General features: G+C 33.2%; 1 protein-coding gene across 3 annotated transcripts in view; it reads right to left on the reverse strand.

The window, feature by feature from the left end:
- Positions 1–19086, reverse strand: part of LOC148603278 (DNA mismatch repair protein Mlh1-like) — a 176276-nt gene that overhangs the window by 10529 nt on the left and 146661 nt on the right. For all 3 annotated transcript variants that reach the window (XM_088551355.1, XM_088551356.1, XM_088551357.1), the window contains 2 exons: positions 18441–18510; positions 14464–14587 (listed from right to left, as the gene is read on the reverse strand). In XM_088551355.1, coding sequence (XP_088407481.1) covers positions 14464–14587; positions 18441–18510 — 194 coding nt within the window. The remainder of the gene's footprint in view (positions 1–14463; positions 14588–18440; positions 18511–19086) is intronic.

The raw sequence follows: 19086 nt of genomic DNA on the forward strand, positions 1-19086 counted from the left end.
TTCATTCGGTTTCAAATGAAAGCTTGGGAGGCTTTGGTAAAATTGAATATGATACAAACATATCACTGACTTTAAGAGTTATGTCCCATACCCTAGGTCCACCTCCTTAAATTGCAATCCCATAAAATTTATCCCAGCCTTTCATTGGTGGTATGGCACCTTGTGATTCATTTTTTTTAGAGATATATACAAACACTTATATTCAAATTACAGTTCAGAAAGCAATGTTAATAGATGAATGTGTGACTGAGGCTGATGACATTATATAGCCATAAAATTATACTTTTTTTGAATCCAATGAAAAACTCCTTTCATTTATAATTTTTTTCATCACAATCAGTATTTTCTTGGTCCTGTATCATACCCACACTGAAAACTAAAATTTCAGTACATCACATTAGGATTTAAGTATTGGCCTATGATGTAGTGTGACTAACCTAATTTATCAAAATCTTGTTACAGTGATTATTTACGAACTTACAGGTCCCAAGTCTCACATGAAGATTTGAGATGAGTTTTATAGTCTATTATTTGTCAGTGCCAAGTAATTAGATAGTCATACAGTATCAGTTTATACACATGTACTGTGATGACCGAGACTTAATGGTAGTCACGTACACAATTTGTACTGGTTTTCTAGATTAATTTTTATTCTTCATATGATGGCAGCTTTTTTCTGATAATACGAAGCAGGTGAATACTTCTTAAAAAATTTTCCAAATGAGTTCAAAGTGAATTACAGAGGCTTGGACCCACTATCTAATATGCAGCCAAAGCTAATATCTAAACACCGAAAGACTGATTCCAGAATTTAGGGTGTGCCTCGCTTCAACTCAATTTAAATAATAAAAAAAAACTAATAATAAAACACACTTTTATTTACTGCTCTGCAATCACTTAACAAAGGAACAATAATAATAATAATAATAATAATAATAATAAAAAATATGTTTAATCATCAAATATGTCTTATTATATTTAAAACAAGGGTTTGTACATTTAAACTCCTTGTCATTCTGTAAATATCAAAATCTGTGTCAGATAGACATTTTACATTTCTTTCTTTGTTGCACTACCAATGTCTTGACAATATAAAAGAATATTAGTGTGAGAAGTGAGAACGATGTCTATCTATAAATATTTAATGGAAGACTGAAGAATGATGTTATACATAAAATTCAATAATGATGTAACGTGAGAGTGGTAACGTGTAAGAATGCATGTATGAAGCATGCATAAATTACTGAAGTCCTTTCTCCTCGACAACTACCAAAGACAGTTAATTAGGTGGTTGTCATTTCTTCTTCATCATTGTATTTGCTATAATTACCATCTGTATATCACAGGTATCACTTTGACACTAACAGAAATATATTCACCATTCTATAATTTTTTTAATTACCAGGGATTTGTTTCTAGTCATACATCTAAAACTAGGTGTATTGGTCCAAAACAAATGTCCCATGTGACATAGAAAACCCAAAAAAGTAAAGGGTACTGTTGATTTGAGTTTTCCTCATTTTTTGAGAACTTTATTTAGGATATGATACTGCAAACTTCAAATAACAGTTGAGAGTTTGACCCTAAAGATGGATTTGTCACAAATGACCCTTTGATATAAAAGAAACAATGTTATTCTAAATTGTAACTTCATATATTTATTCAGTTAAAGAAAATTTGGTAAGAATGGAGAAGAAAAACTTATAATTGTTGAACAGATTTTTACTGGGGCATATAGCAAAATACTTAGCCATGGGAGCACCTAAATACTAGTGTGGCACACGCTTCCACTATAATTGACAGAGAATAATTTGTTTGTAAGAAATCTTAATTTTTCACCCCTTAAACCCTTTTCTCACTAAACTTGGGTTTTTAGTTCTGTTTAAACCACCAGGTGACCACTATCCTACACTGCTGGATCCACCACTGATTGAACAGCAGTGTATGGTTCTGGGTTGGTACTATTACATAAAACCTGGTAGTTGCATGACATTTTTAATTTGGATGTTTACAAAATATTGTGCAACCATGAAGTTTCATGTTATAGGATTAGTGCTAGCTTCAGTCTTAAAATGCAAGGAAGGAAAAATATGATTAGTATTCAGTACAAGTATTTGGTTCCGATCGAATAAGTCAAAATGAAGTGGTTAATAGAATATTTCAGGCCATAGTTCAAAGGTCACACATAATAATAAACTATCATGAAACACTTTATTCATTATCCAAATTAGTTGTATAAATTCATATGTATTTGCTATATTAGGCCCTTTAGTTACATTTGGTTATATGATTAAGTAGACAAGGACTTGACAAATGAAGATTTAATGCTTCCTAAAAGACACTTTGTGTGGTATAATATTAACCTCAGGTCAGAAAGTATTTCATTCATATGCTGAAACTTTCTTATATTGTTTTCACATTTAATTTGATAAAAATTATTTCAGTCATAGTGTACTGAAATCACTCCTAAAATTCACGAAAAGCATTATCATATGTAAGTATGTATACATACCAGTAATGTCATCATAATCACACAGGACAGCCAATTATAACTGAATTAAAAATGCTCTTTTCATTGGGAAGCAAACTTTGTGGTTTTCAAAAAACAATTTGGTACCCACAGACAAAAGTACATACTCAGGAAATTGTTTCAGTGTTGCATCTTTTCTGTCTTACTGGACCAAGTTCCAGATCTCCAAGGGAAAAAAATCAGACTGGATTTTGTGGGCAATGAATAAAAATGAGGTTGCACCAATTGTAAATGTAAAACCCATCCTTATAAAGCCACATACAAGATTTGAAATCAATCCATCCATTAAGACCAGCCAAGATGATTGCCACCAAATTAAATGTTCCAATCTACCATCTACTCAATGAATGTCGTTTAATACGATCTGTGAAATTGTTATATCAATGGGTATCATTTCATATAACTTTTAAGGGAGACCCAAAAGGTATGGTCTCCTATGATAAATGCAGGGTTCATTGGAATATTACAAAAAAAAGAAGGTATATGGACCAGAATCCCCTCCAAATGTGATTCATACTCATGTTTTATTCCAACAATAAACTTACAGCAGGTTAAAACATAAAATTCATTCACATAAAAAATTTTGCATTAATAAGAGAATTGAATCATTCAGGATACAAAGCCACATGATGTATTTTAGGTCACAGAGACTTGAAATAGATGCTCATTAAAAACTTTATTTGTATACCTTAGGACTGCAGAGCATTTTAATTAGTAGTCCAGAATGTATCACAACCCTCAGTATATATACAGTAAACAAATTCATTGCTAGTGTTTTTCTTGGATTTGTTATAAACAACCAAACTGCCTGCAATATACATTTTCTTCTGCTTCAGAAGTCATCAATAATAAATACAGAAGTACTACAAATAATAATATTACAAATTTCTAATCTAATTGAAATTAAAGTTTGTTTTTGTCTACAAAAACGTTACATACGTAATATGCACAACTACATATGATGTTCTACATACCATGTTTCATAAAATTTGATTCAGCACTTTCAGAGGAGTTGAACTGATAAGGTAATTTATAGGATTTTTAGCAAATTTTTAAGTTCAAAGGGGCATAAATCAAACAAAAATTGGGGGATCACAATTTTCTGGTAATATGCACAACTACATATGATGTTCTTGCTACATACCAAGTTTCGTAAAATTCTGTTCAGTAGTTTGAGAGGAGTTGCACTGAAAAACTTTGTGACAGACACATGAACACATGGACAAACCAAAAACAATGTTTCCCCACCAAAGTGGGTGAGACATAATTAGACCTATGAATTGTTCCATTCAGTCACTGCATGTTGGATTGTTCTACTTTCTGTTCAGATGACCTTTTTAAAATTCTCTGGTATTTCACTTTGAATAATGCATTCAAAATCATGAATGATGAATTCTGATTGCTGATCAGAAAGGTAATCGGAACAGAAAGTAGTATGGAGAATTGTTAAATCTTATATGCAGTGACTGAATATAACAATTCTACAGGTTTAATTTTAATTAGATTGGCAAATTTCATTACATTTTAAAGGAGTAACATAAATGATTATTCCACACATTTTCAGTCACCCGAAAAAGAGGGACAATTAGTATAAAACACACATTACAAGTTCTAAATAAAGTGATTACTACATGCAGTTTGGAAATTCCTCTGCTTATCATTTGACAAGCCTGAAGCTAGAAATGAATTAGTAGGGTTCAAATAAGGAATTTTTCAAACTTAAATAGTGCATAATCAAATGGAAGCTATTTGTGTGTGATTTGTCGGAACCCTAACCCTCTCCTGGCTACAGATCTGTTGGATAATATAATGCCAGTCTTTTCTAAAGGAATACTGCCTTAAAATTTATCTAAAATTTCATTCCAATAAACAAGAGGTTCCAAGGAGCCATAACTGCTAACCTTGTTACTGGATTGTACACAACTTCTTTTTTTAGCTCACCTTGCCCAAGTGAGCTATTGCCATCACTTCGCGTCTGTTGTTGTCATTGTCCGTTGTCTTCATCGTTAACAATTTTTTCAAATCTCTTCTCCTCTAACACTACTTGACCAATTGGAAACAAACTTGTTATGAATGTTCCTTGGGGTATCCTGCATAAAAATGATGTGCGACTATTTGATCCATCCAAAAATATGGCCACCTTTATTAAAAATGGGACATAGGGTCAGATAGTAGTTATTTTGCATATATCCCAAAACCGTTAGGTGTAGCCAAATTCTGACATAGGCTTAAAGTATTCAGCATGATGAGATCTATCTGAGGTCAAATTTTCATTTTAATCTGTTCAGCCATGTTGGAGTAATCACCCTTTTTCCATGTACTTTTTTGTTATTTTTATGTTATTTCTTTCACAAATCTTCTCCTCTGACACTACTTGACCCATTGGAACCAACTTGGTATGAATGTTCCTTGGAGTATCCTGCATAGAACTGATGTTGGGATTTTTTATCTGTCGAAAACCATGGTTGCCTTTACTAAAAATAGAACAGGGATGGGGGGTTGGGGGGGTTGGTGGTGTCAGACAGTCGTTTATCGCATATATCTCCAAAACCGTTAGGTTAAGCCAAACTCTTTCAATTGCTGAAATGATCCGTATTATATGGCCTTCAAAAGTCTTCAGGGATCAAAGTTGTCAGCTACTCCTTGTAAGAGTTATTGCCCTTGAAAGGTGAAAAAAGAATTTTTTTTTAAAAATTTTTTCATACAGTTTTCAACCAATATCTTGAAAACTATAATGAATAGAAAGAAACTATCTATTGCTGAAATGATCCTTGTGATAAGTCCTACCAAAGTCTTCTTGAGACAAAATTGTTGGACAACTCCATGTTAAATTGATTGCCCTTGAAAGACAAAATTTAACCAGGTGAGCAATTCAGGCTTCTGGGAGCCTCTTGTTTAAATCATGACAATTGGGCACAGAACAAAATAACAGAATGAACAAACATGATAAGAGGTTGATGCTTAATAGACCTGCAATGTATAACCATTAAATATGTAAGTCTCATTACTTGGCTCTGTAGTTTCATGAGAATACCTCCCAATCTGCCATACATGGAAGGGTGTTGAGTCAATATTGAAATCAAAACATCTTTCTGCCTAGAAATGCCAATAAAAGTAACAATTTTTATACCTACATGTATATGATACAAGTGTTACAGAAGAATTTTGCACTGTAATGCAGCATTTCAAGCTCCCGGAAATAAACAGAAAAATGCACATTGGTCTTGGGATTTCTATACAAAAAACATCCGAAATTCTGGTAAGGAAAACAAAACTAGAATGAGACTTACAAGCCCTATGAGTGGAGATGAGGATAAAAATGTGTTCTTATGATAGAGTTGCGAGGGAAAAATTGAAGTTTGGTTGAACTCATGAGCATATAGTAAGGGGATTGTCTAAAGAGGATTTTAAAATCTTTGTAACTGTTGTAATGTTTCATAGCAGATCTTGCCACTAGGAGCTATCTTGTTTAAGTAAGCAGAGCTAAAAGCAAAATAATCATTTCTATAATTCCTCCCATTAATTAATTCTGCCTAAGTTATCACATCACTTCAGGCTCAAAATAAGCACAGATTTGGGCTTGGGCTAAAAATTATTTCCCCACAGTGGGAATATCAAAGGGACTTGTAGGCCCACTGAACCATATGAGCAAGACAAAAAGAGAACAAGATTCAGAGATGTCAATCTTGAAAACGCCCATCATATTCATAGTCTCTTGTTATCATCTTGTTCATTAAAAAAGAAAAGGGAGAGGAACATTTAACATTCCCAACAAGTTTAATTCTGAGAAATTGTTCAGGACTGACAAACTGAATGTCATGTGATGACATTAGCCTGACTAAAGGACCATTCAACAGTAAAGGTGTAAAGCACATATTTTTGTAAGGGGGAAAGTTGGGGAGGGGCAATACAAATAACATAATGTATTTTGTTTGTGAAATATTTTTTCTGAGACTTTAACAATATCATTACAATTGTCTCCTACCTTCAAGGCTGCTAAGTTGGGAGAATTCACTTGGTTGAAAATTGTAAAAAGCTTGGAATATCAAAAGAAAAAAAATATGATTAATGTTTAGTACAAGTATAAGTATTTGGTTCCGATCGAATATGTCAAAATGAAGTGGTTAATAGAATGTTTCAGGCCATAAGTTCAAAGGTCACACATAATAATAAACTATCATGAAACACTTTATTCATTATCCAAATTAGTTGTATAAATTCATATGTATTTGCTATATTAGGCCCTTTAGTTACATTTGGTTATATGATTAAGTAGACAAGGACTTGACAAATGAAGATTTAATGCTTCCTAAAAGACACTTTGTGTGGTATAATATTAACCTCAGGTCAGAAAGTATTTCATTCATATGCTGAAACTTTCTTATATTGTTTTCACATTTAATTTGGTAAAAAATATTTCGGTCATAGTGTACTGAAATCATTCCTAAAAAACTGACTTTCATTCACAAAAATCATCAGCTGATCATCAACAGATCACAGAAAAACCGTCAAGAGCATAATGACACGTAACAGTAATTAAAAAAAACAAATGCCAGCCTTCCCTTGGTGGTATGGCATCTTGGTATGATTTCATGGAGATGAATTTCATACTTGCATTAATGGAAACTATACATCTACAGACAGCATGGTACAATTATATCACAACACACTTTTTTTTTAAGTTGGTCATGATCAGAATTAAGACAGTTCCTCTGTAGAATTAATGACCACTTCCAAAACAAAGAGGGTCAAATAAAACCAAGCCTCCTGTATTGAGGTAAATATGATCCTTTCCTGTACAAGGGTCAGAATTAAACCAACTTATCTGACTGCAGGAGTGGCTTTATTGGTTTAATAAAGCTTGAATAGTTTAATCTGACATTCACAAGTTTAGTAACGTTCTTCTGCGAGATATTAAAAGTATCATGAATCTCCCCTGAAATCAAAGTATAATATTCCTTGATTATCTATTAAATGCACTGTTTTAGACAAATCAAGCATTTCTGTAGTTTTTACTTTTGAGAAAAAAATAAGAAAGCCAACAGATTCCAAACAATGAGCCAATCACTCACTCAGATACTCTCGTGAAATCATAAAGTAACAAACTAGAGGCTCCCAAGAGCCTGAACTGCTCGCCTGGTTAAAATTTGTCTTTCAAGGGCAATAAATATACCAAGGAGTTGTTCAAAAATTTTGTCATAAGGATCATTTCAGCATTTGAAAGTTTCTTTCTATCTATAATAGTTTCAAGTTATTGGCTGAAAACTGAAAAAAACAAAAACAAAAAAAAACCCGTCATTTTTCGTCTTTCAAGCAATAACTCTTACAAGGAGTTGCCAGACAACTTTGATCCCTGAAGACTTTTGAAGGCCTGATAATAAAAATCATTTTAGCAATTCAAAAAGTTTGGCTTAACCTAACGGTTTTGAAGATACAGGTGTATATGCGAAAAACTACTGTCTGACCCCTATGCTCTATTTTGAGTAACTGAAGCCATGGTTTTCAACGGATCAAAAATACCCACATCAGTTCTATGCAGAATATCCAAAGGAACATTCATACCAAGTTTGGTTTCAATTGGTCAAGTAGTGTCAGAAGAGAAGATTTTTGAAAGAAATAACATTAAAAATAGCAAAAACCGTTGAAAAAGGGCAATAACTCCAACATGACTTCATGGATAAAAATAAAGATAGATCTCATCATGCTAAAAACTTTACCTATGTCAGAATTTAGCTTAACCTAAAGGTTTTGGAGATATATGCGAAAAACTACAGTCTGAGCCCTATGTTCTATTTTCAGTAAAAGTGGCAATGTTTTTCGACGGATCAAAAATCCCCACACAAGTTCTATAAAGGATACCCCAAGGAACATTCATACCAAGTTTGGTTCCAATTGGTCAAGTAGTTTCAGAGGAGGAGAGTTTAGCAAAATTGTCAACGACGACGGATGCCAAGTAATGGCAATAGATCACATGGCCTTTGGCCAGGTGAGTTAAAAATATGAATTTGCTGAATGGTTGCTTCACATTTACTTCCATTAACCAAAATCTAAAAACCAAATCAACATTTCTCATAAACCCTAGAAATAAAAGCATTCATCATTTGATTCATACATAGACTATGACCCCACAAATCCCTTACGCATTCCAAGAAATGGCAATTTATGTTCTACTGACGCTGTAATAAGGGTCAAATCAGGTAAGTAACCCAAATATACCATGTCATTAATCAGCTGGTCATGATCTTCCAATGCCCCTGACGTAATTGGTCCGGGTAAAAAATAAATCACTTACTGTGGACATATCTCTTAACATTAAATACAAATTCTGCATTGTACATAAAAACTTTCGCATTTTTGTTAACCTACTATAAACAGTGAAAGTTTTGTTTGTACTACTAAAGTGATAACACATGTAAATTAAACTGTTAGTATTTTTACAAAGGACTTCATTATTCACTTAGAGAAATCATTGCAAAATTACAACTGCTTGAAAGTAGATTGATTGCAGAAACTGAAAAAAAATGGCGCAGTGCAAGAAAATGTGTGAACCATACACTGTACCAGGTATTGCACTCATCACCATAACTGTTAAACAATTAGAAAAAAAAAAAACAATTTGACAAACTTTTCATATCATTATCAACCTAACCAAAAAAAAAAAAAAAAAAAAAAAAAAATGAAACTTATTTTTTTTTTTTTAATAACAATTAGCAAGTAAATTTCAGGTCAAAGGTCACATTGATATAGCAGTAGTGAAAACTGTATGGGACACTCAAAGACAATATTCTAGCAAACATGTTATAATTTTAAGCATCACATACAGAACCTTTGAATCAAGAGTCAGGAGGAAGCCACGAAATATTTAAAGCTGGATAAATTGTAATCAGATTTGTCAAAAACTAGAATGGGACAGAAAATAACATAAACTTTAAATATATCACCCTGTACAACTTTTGGAGGACATACATTTGATTGATTGTAGAGGTTAATTGTACATTGGTTGATATTTCATATCAGTAACACTCTATCTAGAGATGAACTTGTTATGAACTAGTTAAGACTCATTAAGTTGGATATAAACAACAGCCTACATGTCATCCTATATAATGACATCTACAGCAAACACAATGGTAATGTTCAGGAGATAGAGATGGTTTAAGTACAACTCAATAAGCTTGATATTTTATTTTATAATAGCCAATGTCATCCTTCTGACAATTACAGCACACATAAAGGTGATGTCCAGGGGATAGAGAATAGACTCATAAAGTTGGTACATTTAACATGTTAACTCACATGAGTTACAGCCAATATGTCATCATATAGACAGCTACAGCAAAGGCAAAGGTGATGTTCAGGGGATAGAGTTGGTTTAAGTAAAACGAAAAAAACTTGACATTTCAACATATTAATTCACATAAACATTTCCAAATGACAGCTATAGCAAATACAATGGTTATGTTCTGGAGATCGATATAGTATATAAGTAATAATCAATGAGCTTGACATTTTAACATTGAACAGCCCACGCATCAATCAACTGATAATTACAGCACATGCAATAGGGATGTTCAGGGGATAGAGGATATGGCTGGTTTTAGTAAGACTCATTATGTTGGACATTATAACATGTTAACTCACATGAGTAATTCTTAATGACAGCTACAGCAAATACAATGGTGATGTTCAGGAGATCAAGTTGGTTTATGTAAAACTCCAAAAGCTTGACATTTCTACATATTAATTCAAATGAGGAATTCCTAATGACAATAATAGCAAATACAACAGTAATATTCAGCGGATAAACTTAGTTTTTGTAAGATTCATTCAGCTGACAATAAATGCCCTATAAATATAAAGCCATATACCAAGTTTTAAATAAATCCATTTATTGGGACTTGAGATGGTTCTAGTGAAATTTGGACAGATGAAAAAGGTGATTCCTATACACTGCACACTCATTCAATGAGGAGGGTATGATAAATACTTCTCACTAAAATGTCATTTGCCATGGGGAAATAGGAATCCTATAACACAGCAAAAGCCATAAAAAGACATGTTTGGTCTGGTCAAAGTCAACTGTCCTGCAGTTATCACATCAATCTTAATTGTTTTTGCAAAATAAATTTTTTAGTAGTTTGAGGATTAATGACATTGTAACCTTGAATATATAATTCCTGCAGTACTTAAGACCTTCAAGGGTTCAAATTTACTTTCAAAAATGAAATGCCCTGGACTTGTTTGCATCCTAAATGAAAGATTATCAACATAAATATGGTAAGTAAAGGGCCTAGGTACATAATATGTCTAAGGTCCTGGAACTCGGATCAGTGCTAATTTGACCCCCTGACCATGAATCCGGTCACAGAGTTAAATGCAATAAGGCCAACATGTTATTGTGAAAATATGATCTGACAGCTGGGTTATAAGAAACTTGACTTAAGTGCTGGAATCTGTAAGAATCTGGCAAAATTGAAAAATAATGAACCATGCTCAGAAAAACACTCAGTCTTGTACTACATATTCCTGTGGGGATGTATGTCAAACATGGAGGTTAAAAACATTGTGCTTTTTTGTTTTTTTTTCGTGAATGATTATCATTTTTCATCAAAAGTACATGGTAAATATTAAGCTATGACACAAAAAAACTTGTTTTTGAGGAAAAACAGTATTTCCATGAAAAATAATGTTACAGAAAAGGAGTCTATTTTAAAATAAAAGTGAAAGTAGAAGTCTTTTTTTAGTTAGAATGGTTCTGGTGTTCCAAAGTTCATGCCTTTTTTTTTCTTCTAAAATTGACCTAAAAATTATTTTTGACATTTCCTTAATAGAAAAACATGGTCAAAAGTTACTGAAAATCCTTGTCTATTTGTTTAAAAAAAAATCATGAAAATTTAAAGGAAAAGACTATGTTCTTGTGCAAGAAATAAATATCGAAACTTATCTGTTAAATGTTCATGAAAATTAAATTGAAAAGAAATAATTTCTCTTTGTTAACTAATTAATAGCAAAGTCGGTTTATAAAGTGAAAGTAAACAGGTAATTGATTACGATGTCCGAAGAAAGGGACTTTTCCCCTATAATTCAACCAAAATTACACAGAAGAAGAGACTGAGGCACAATGTGTCAGCTTAAATGTCAGACAACATTCACGAACAACTGGATTGCAGCTAGAGAACCGGTGTGTCTGAGGAAAATCTAATGGCTACTTCATGTTGCCAGTCAAAATTTAAACTTTTTGAATAAATTTTCTTTAACTATTTGTGCAATCATAAGGTTGACAAGACATCATATTTTGGTGATTAAACAAACAGGATCGTAGAAATAGTTACAGAATATTCTTTTTTTATGTATTAACATTCAGTACTTGTATCAGTACCAAACCAACTAAGTGTCATCATGAGCAAATCAGAAGCTATCAGTAAAAATCGATAAAATTTTCTTATGACCTTCCAAATAGAAGAGTTCTGCAAGATGGTTATCCACATATATACTTTAAAGATTTCAAATTTTGCATAGCTTTGTGCATCCTACAAAAGCACATTTTGCATTAAAGGTTACCTATTTTTGTTTACATGGGTATGAACCTAATGCAAAGGTGATCTTTCCCTTTAAGAAGCCTATGGGGCAAAGAACTTACAGTCCTTGAACTGATTCGCGCAACGATTTGACAGATCGATGACCATTGACTAATTGATTGCTGACCAATCGATGACCGATGACCGATCTAATCGCAGTTTTGTTATGTAAAATGAAGTAAGATCTGTTTTGAATAAAAGAAATATAAAATAAAAGTATAAATTGATTTTTAAATTATTAAAAACATTATGTAAATATGTGTCAAATTGACAAAGAAAACAAAAAAAAATGTAAAATACATTGACCACTCTGAGGTCACGTGATGCGATCACCAATTGAATGCTCAGTTTGACGGATCGATGACTGACCGGAGACTGATCGGTGATTGATGAACAATCACAATTTTTGTTGAACGGATCAGTTTAGGTACTGTAACAATGTGGGGGCACAGTTAATGATATATTAAAGATAACTTGACAGTTCATTTCTCGGAGAAGTGTAAGAGTATGCATAAAAGTCAATTCATAGTTATAACAGAATGAAAAGTGAGTTATCTCCCTTTGATGATGATTACATGTATATAACGTATACCTTGAATAACAAAAAAGAGATGAAATGACATTCTGAATAAGATTTACAAAAAGACTTGCGTGTTTTTTTTCCCACATGAAGATTCACTCATTACCACAGCCAGACTCTTACTGTGAATAACAATTAAATACAAAAAAACCTTGACTTTGGTCAGACAAGGTTGTTGAACAAGTTTCACATTTATCATTTTTGTTGTTTTAAATTGTGACCAAACACATTTTCTGTCTTGTAACAGAATTTCAGTCTTCAAAATTTGCACCCATGAGATTTATTGTAATCAATTTGGATCAAAGATCAGAACTGGTACAAATTACAAGTGCCATCCCTTGATTTATAAAATCTGTTAGCAATTGCAAATATCTCATACATCACCACGAGAAAATAACTGGCATACCCTATTATGGCAAGTTTCAAACACAAATACTTAGGTTCCTATAAAGGTACAAAAATGTAATTCTAAAATATCAAGGTTATTTCCATGTTATTTGTATTGTACCTACAATAAACTATTAAATCACTTTTTCTGATAACTTAATATGCTAATTAATTTGATTTGAATTAGCAAAGATCAATTGAATTATAGTTGAACTCCAACCTCTTATCAGTACTTGTTGTTCATTTCTATGCAACAGGTTGTTCACTGTCAATATTCAATTTTCTACAAATGTTTTGTTGGATTACAAGTCATTTGGTGTACAGCTAGGAGTGAAAACCCTATTTTAAATAATCACCAATCCTAGATAAGAAATATGAAAAGGAATGCTGAATACCAATCAGAAGTGCTGTCTTCATGTCTTCAGATATTTCATGCAAGGGCAGATTCAGACATATTCTTTTTTCAAATAGGAGTTATTTGTATGGCTATATGGCCATGTGTTTAGAAACTATACGTCATGTAATTACTTTTCTGGGTAAGAATCAGGCAAAATGTATATGAGGTGTGACACATGAAGAAAAAAAATTTCATAATCCAAGTTCTTATACCTCATACCTTCAAGAAATTATCATCAAAGTGTTTGTAATGTTTGCCTTTTCAAGACTGATAGGTAAAATTTAGTTGAAATGCACTGCAATTTTTTCCAATATAAACAGTCAAACAACAAATATATGTCACAGATGCTACAGGATAAATTTTAACAGCTTTTCAGTTGTTTTCTAGATGTGTTTAAGATATTTGCAACAACAAAGAAAAAATTGAGAAAAATGAAGTGCCACACACTGCCAGATTCTTACACAAAATAGTACTTAAAAACTAGGCATATCAAGAATTTCATGAGACCAGTAGGTGCACCAGGAACTTAGAATTGCACACCAAAAATGTCAGTGACAAAATGTATGGAATCCTATATAATCAATAATTATGCCTCTGTTGTAGAAGTGTATTGATTATGTGTTGTTTCAAGAAGTCTCAAAATATTTCTTCTTCCTGAAGATTGTCTCAACTCAAAGAAAACAGGCTTTCTAGGAGAGGTATTGCATTTTCTTTTAGATTTTCATAAATTCACTAGTGTAAGAGCAAACCAAATACAGTTTTTCTTTTTTTATTTCTGACTGCCAACCAAATGACACTTTGATTGTAATGATAAGACAGCATACAAATCTATTATCTGACCTTAGGGTCAAATGTCAAGGTCATGGAAGTATTTTTGGACCATGATATCACCCTGTGACTAGCAATGCAGAAATGTCTACAATTTGACAGACAAAGAGTCTCTCAGAAGCATGGGGCCATTATAAAGGCTTCTGACAAATGCAGTTTTTACCTAGACTCATCGACTTCCATACACATAGAGTCCCCTGCCAGTTTAGAGGAAGAAGGTTTAAGAAAGGCATCAAGTTTTTGGTCCCTGCTATCTGTTCTCACCATCTGGTGAGCATAAGGCTTATCTGAAAAGAGAAAAAAAACATATGCAGTCATTTACAGGCAGACAAAAAATTTGAATACAGTATATATCAGATTGTTTTTTAATACAAAAACATCAGTCTCATGCTTTTTTGCTATTTCTAAAACCTAACATTTTGAGATGTCAAAAGATTAATGTCAAGTAACTAGTAACTCAATTTTCTTTTTCTAATGAAGACTCTGTTGACTCTACAAGACAAACACATGCACTTATATCATGCTAAAATTCCTATGAAAGTTCCTGGCTAGTGGTTAAAGGTTGGTAAGGGTTTCTGGCTCACGGTAAAAGGCTGGTTATGATCTCTGGCTTGTCATTAAAGGCTGGTAAGGGTCTCTGGCTAGTAGTTATAGGTGGTAAAGATCTCTGGCTAGTAATTAAAGGCTGGTAATGGTCTCTGGCTAGTCATTAAAGGGTTAAAAGGGTCTCTGACTAGTAGTTCAAGGCTGGTAAGGGTCTCTGGCTAATAGTCAAAGGCTGAGAGGGGTCTCTGGTTAGTCGTTAAAGGAAAGACCACCTTGCATTAAGTTAGGCTCTTATGATAAATCATACCCACGTAAACAAAAATAAATAACCTTTAATACAAAATGCACATTTATAAAATGCTCAAGGCTATGCAAAGTTCGAAATCCTTGAAATATAAGTGGATAGCCATCTTGCAGAGCTCTCCTATCTGAAGGAAGATCATAGTCAGACTTTTTACTGACAGCTTCCGATTGGCTCATGATGTCATTAAGTCGGTTTGGTACTGATACAAGTACTACAAATAATATGTAAACAAAAAATATTCCGTAAACATTTCTACAATCCTGTTTATCTAATCACCAAAATATGATGACTTGTCAAGCTTATGATTGCATGAATGATAAAAAAGAAATGTTCTAAAAGTTTTTTTACCAGCAACACAAACATTCTTTGGAAGTAGCCATAAGATTTTCCTTACAAATACTAGTCATCTGGCTGCAAATCCCGTTGTTCGTCAATGATGTCTGACATTTGCTTACATGTTGTGCCTCAATCTCCTCTTCTATTTACTTCAGGTTGAAATTATAGGGGAAAAGTCCCAACTTTGCGATTTCTTCGGACATTGTAATCAATTACCTATCTACTTTCAATTTACAAACCGACTTTGTGACGTCACAGTTCAACTGATCATGGTGATGCCCATAGGGGCAGGAAATTCAAATTTCCTAATTATAAATCTCGATTAATTAATTAATTAAAGGAAATGATTTTGTTTCAATTTAATTTTCATGAATATTTTACAGATTAGTTTCGATATTTATGACTTGCACAGTAACGTGGTCTTCTCCTTTAAAGGCCGGTAATGGTCTCTGGCTAGTCATTAAAGGCTAGTAAGAGTCGCTGGCTAGTAAGAATCTCTGGTTAGTAGTTAAAGGCTGGTAATCATCTCTCCCTAGTGGTTAAAAGCTGGTAACGGTCTCTGGCTAGTGGCGAAAGGCTGGTTAATGTATCTGTTTAGTGGTTAAAGCTGGTAAATATCTCTAGCTACTGGTCAAAGGCTGGTAAGTCTATGGATATTGATTAACTGATGGTAATGGCCTCTGGCTAGTAGTTTAAGGTTTTAATTCGTCTCTGATTAGTCATTAAAGACTGGTAATGGTCTCTAGCTAGTAGTTAATGGCCAAAGGCCGATAATGGTCTCTGGCTAGTAGTTAAAGGTTTTAATTGGTCTCTGGTTAGTCATTTAAGCCTGGTTATAGTCTCTGGCTAGTAGTTAAAGGCTGATAATGGTCTCTGGCTAGTAGTTAAAGGTTTTAATTGGTCTCTGGTTAGTCATTAAAGGCTGGTAAGGGTCTCTGGCTAGTAGTTAAAGGCAGGTAAGGGCCTCTGGCATTTGGTGAAAGGCTGCTAAGGATCTACAGCCAGTGATTAAGGCTTGTAAGGGTCTCTGGCTAGTGATTAAAGGTTATTAGGGTCTGTAGCTAGTGCTAAAAAGCACTTAGGATCTCAGGTTAGTGATGAAAGGCTGCTAGGGATCTTCAGGTAGTAGTAATTAAAGGCTAGTAATGGTCTCTGGTTTCCTGGTTTCCTGGTTAAAGGTTCAATCTGGTTCAGAGCACTAGTTTAGAATTCTGGATCAAAGCACAAAGCACAGACTGGTGGTTGTCATTAACAGTGTTACCAGGTTACTGCAGTACAAGGAAAGAAAATCTGAGACACTTTTATTAAGTACAATCAACCCTATCAGTGTATTTGTGTATTTACAATGACAAAGCATACATGCAGAACATATAGATTCTCAAAATCTGTGATATGTTACCAAAAATAAGGTTTTATTATACCTATTATGGTCTTTTAATTACCAACATAACCACAATGAAATAATTTTGTACCTGTAAGGAAATATTGTATAATTGTTTCCACTTTTAGAAAACAGAAAAACTGAATTATCATATATCTGTCACAAAAAGACAGATGAACAAAATAATTATTGTAAAAAACAAAGGGCTACATAAAAACAGGGTGTTGATTCAAATGAGATGTCTCTGACACTTAATCAACTCACTATAATCTGTCTAAAAGACAATCATTTAAAAATTTCGACAAAATTTAAACTTTGAAATTTCTTGGCATTCAAATGTTTAATTCTCTATTTTTAAAACCATAATTTCCAAATCCCACATTGATATCTTTAACCAATATTATCTTCAATTTAATGTTATAAAAAAGGTCTCATTAACAAAGGCTAACATTTTAATTTCTTTACATGTTATATAAAATGCTTCGTAGGATGCAGCTCGATATAACCTTTGAGTTTTTTGGGTCACTTTTTGGCCTTTATTCCTAAATGGTTCTATGTAAAAGCATTCCTATGGGGTTAAACCACCTTGTCATACTATTTCAAAGTGATCCATTCCATTTCACTCAAGTTATCGTCCAGTCACAATCCTAAAAATCAATTCTTTTGTAGTATGGTAACTTGTAGTAAAATGTATATGAGATCCATTCACTTTTACTCGTTATTATGCAGACAAGGAAAATGCTTGTTTCAGGCCCATTTTTGGCCCTTAACTCCTATAACATCCCAGTCTTAACCCCAAAATCAATACCAATCTTCCTTTGGTTGGATGGTGCCTTGTAATACAACTTTAGAGACATCCATTCACTGAAAGTCAAGTTATTGTCTGGACATCAGGAAAATGCATGTTTCTGCACAATTTGGCCCCTAATTTCTAGGAAACTCAAGTCTTTTCACCCAAATTAATTCAAGTCTGACCATTGTGGGTTATATGAAATGCTTGTTTTAGGCCCCTTTTTGACACCTACTTCCAAAATGGTTCAGGCAATTACCCTAACAATTAATATCAACCTTCCTTTTGTGGTTTTGAACCTTGTTATAAATATTTTTAAAAGATCAACCAACTAATTACTAAAATTATTGCATGAAGACCCAGTGTCTACCAACAAAACCATCATACCAAAATACAACTGCGAATATTTCGAGGTTGTGTAAAAGTAATTTTCAAAGTTGCTTACCATTGCCAAGCTTAAAAAAAGGCTTTCAAAATTATTGTAATAAAGGCACAATGATTGTTCTTCACTAATTTTACTTGGATAAATGATACTAAAAATCCACATTTTTATATTTTCTGCTGATATCATGGAGGCAAATTTTCATGTAAACAATATTCATAAACATTTGTAGTAAATCACAAATATGATTTCAAAGTACACTTTCTCAGCTTTATATGACTACTTTTGATCAACATACACAGATTATGCACTAACAATGCAAAAATCTTAGTTCAGTGTGTATTTGGTACTACATTAAGAAGTTGCCATTTGACAAAATGTAGTTAGTGAGACCAAAGTACCTTTCAAAGTTGTAGTGGAGTCATCTCCCTTTTCTTCAGGCAAAGACACTGGGGCTCCGGGTAACAAAGCCTACAAAACAAACATTAAAAAACACTTTAAGTCAATACCATCATAATCTAAATAAATAACCTTAATGCCTGTGGTGCACACTACTAAGCAGGTTATAAAGTGCTCACTACGTGATTGAGGTTGTTTCTTCATAAAAGAACAGCTTTCCAATGTCCCCCGCGTAAAAAAAAGGGCAGAAAACTTCAAATTCACTGAAATTTTCGAAGTCAAAGGGCCATTACTTCCGTAAAAATCATTCAACCATAACCAAAGTCGAACATAATATGTAACTCTACATAATAAGGTTACATACCATAAACAAACTTAACAAAAAGCATTACAAAAAAAAGTGTGGAAAACGAAGATGCCCGGCAGTTCTATGTCCACTCATGATGCATCACGGGTGACAATAAACCATAAAATTTATAACAGTCATTTGGTAAATAGTCCTTCTCTAATGAGTGGGGATAAGTGGGGATATATTAAGATATGATAACCAATTGATTTTTGTTGAGTTTGGTGGAGCTATGGTCAAATTTGATATAAAAAGGCAAGACAACGTTTTGTGAGAAAAAAATCCAGGACAGACAATTGGGT

The sequence above is a fragment of the Perna viridis genome, chromosome 11 (genome assembly GCF_037379345.1).
Source record: "Perna viridis isolate PV_CMFRI_1.1 ecotype Kerala chromosome 11, ASM3737934v1, whole genome shotgun sequence".
Taxonomy (NCBI): Eukaryota; Metazoa; Mollusca; class Bivalvia; order Mytilida; family Mytilidae; genus Perna; species Perna viridis.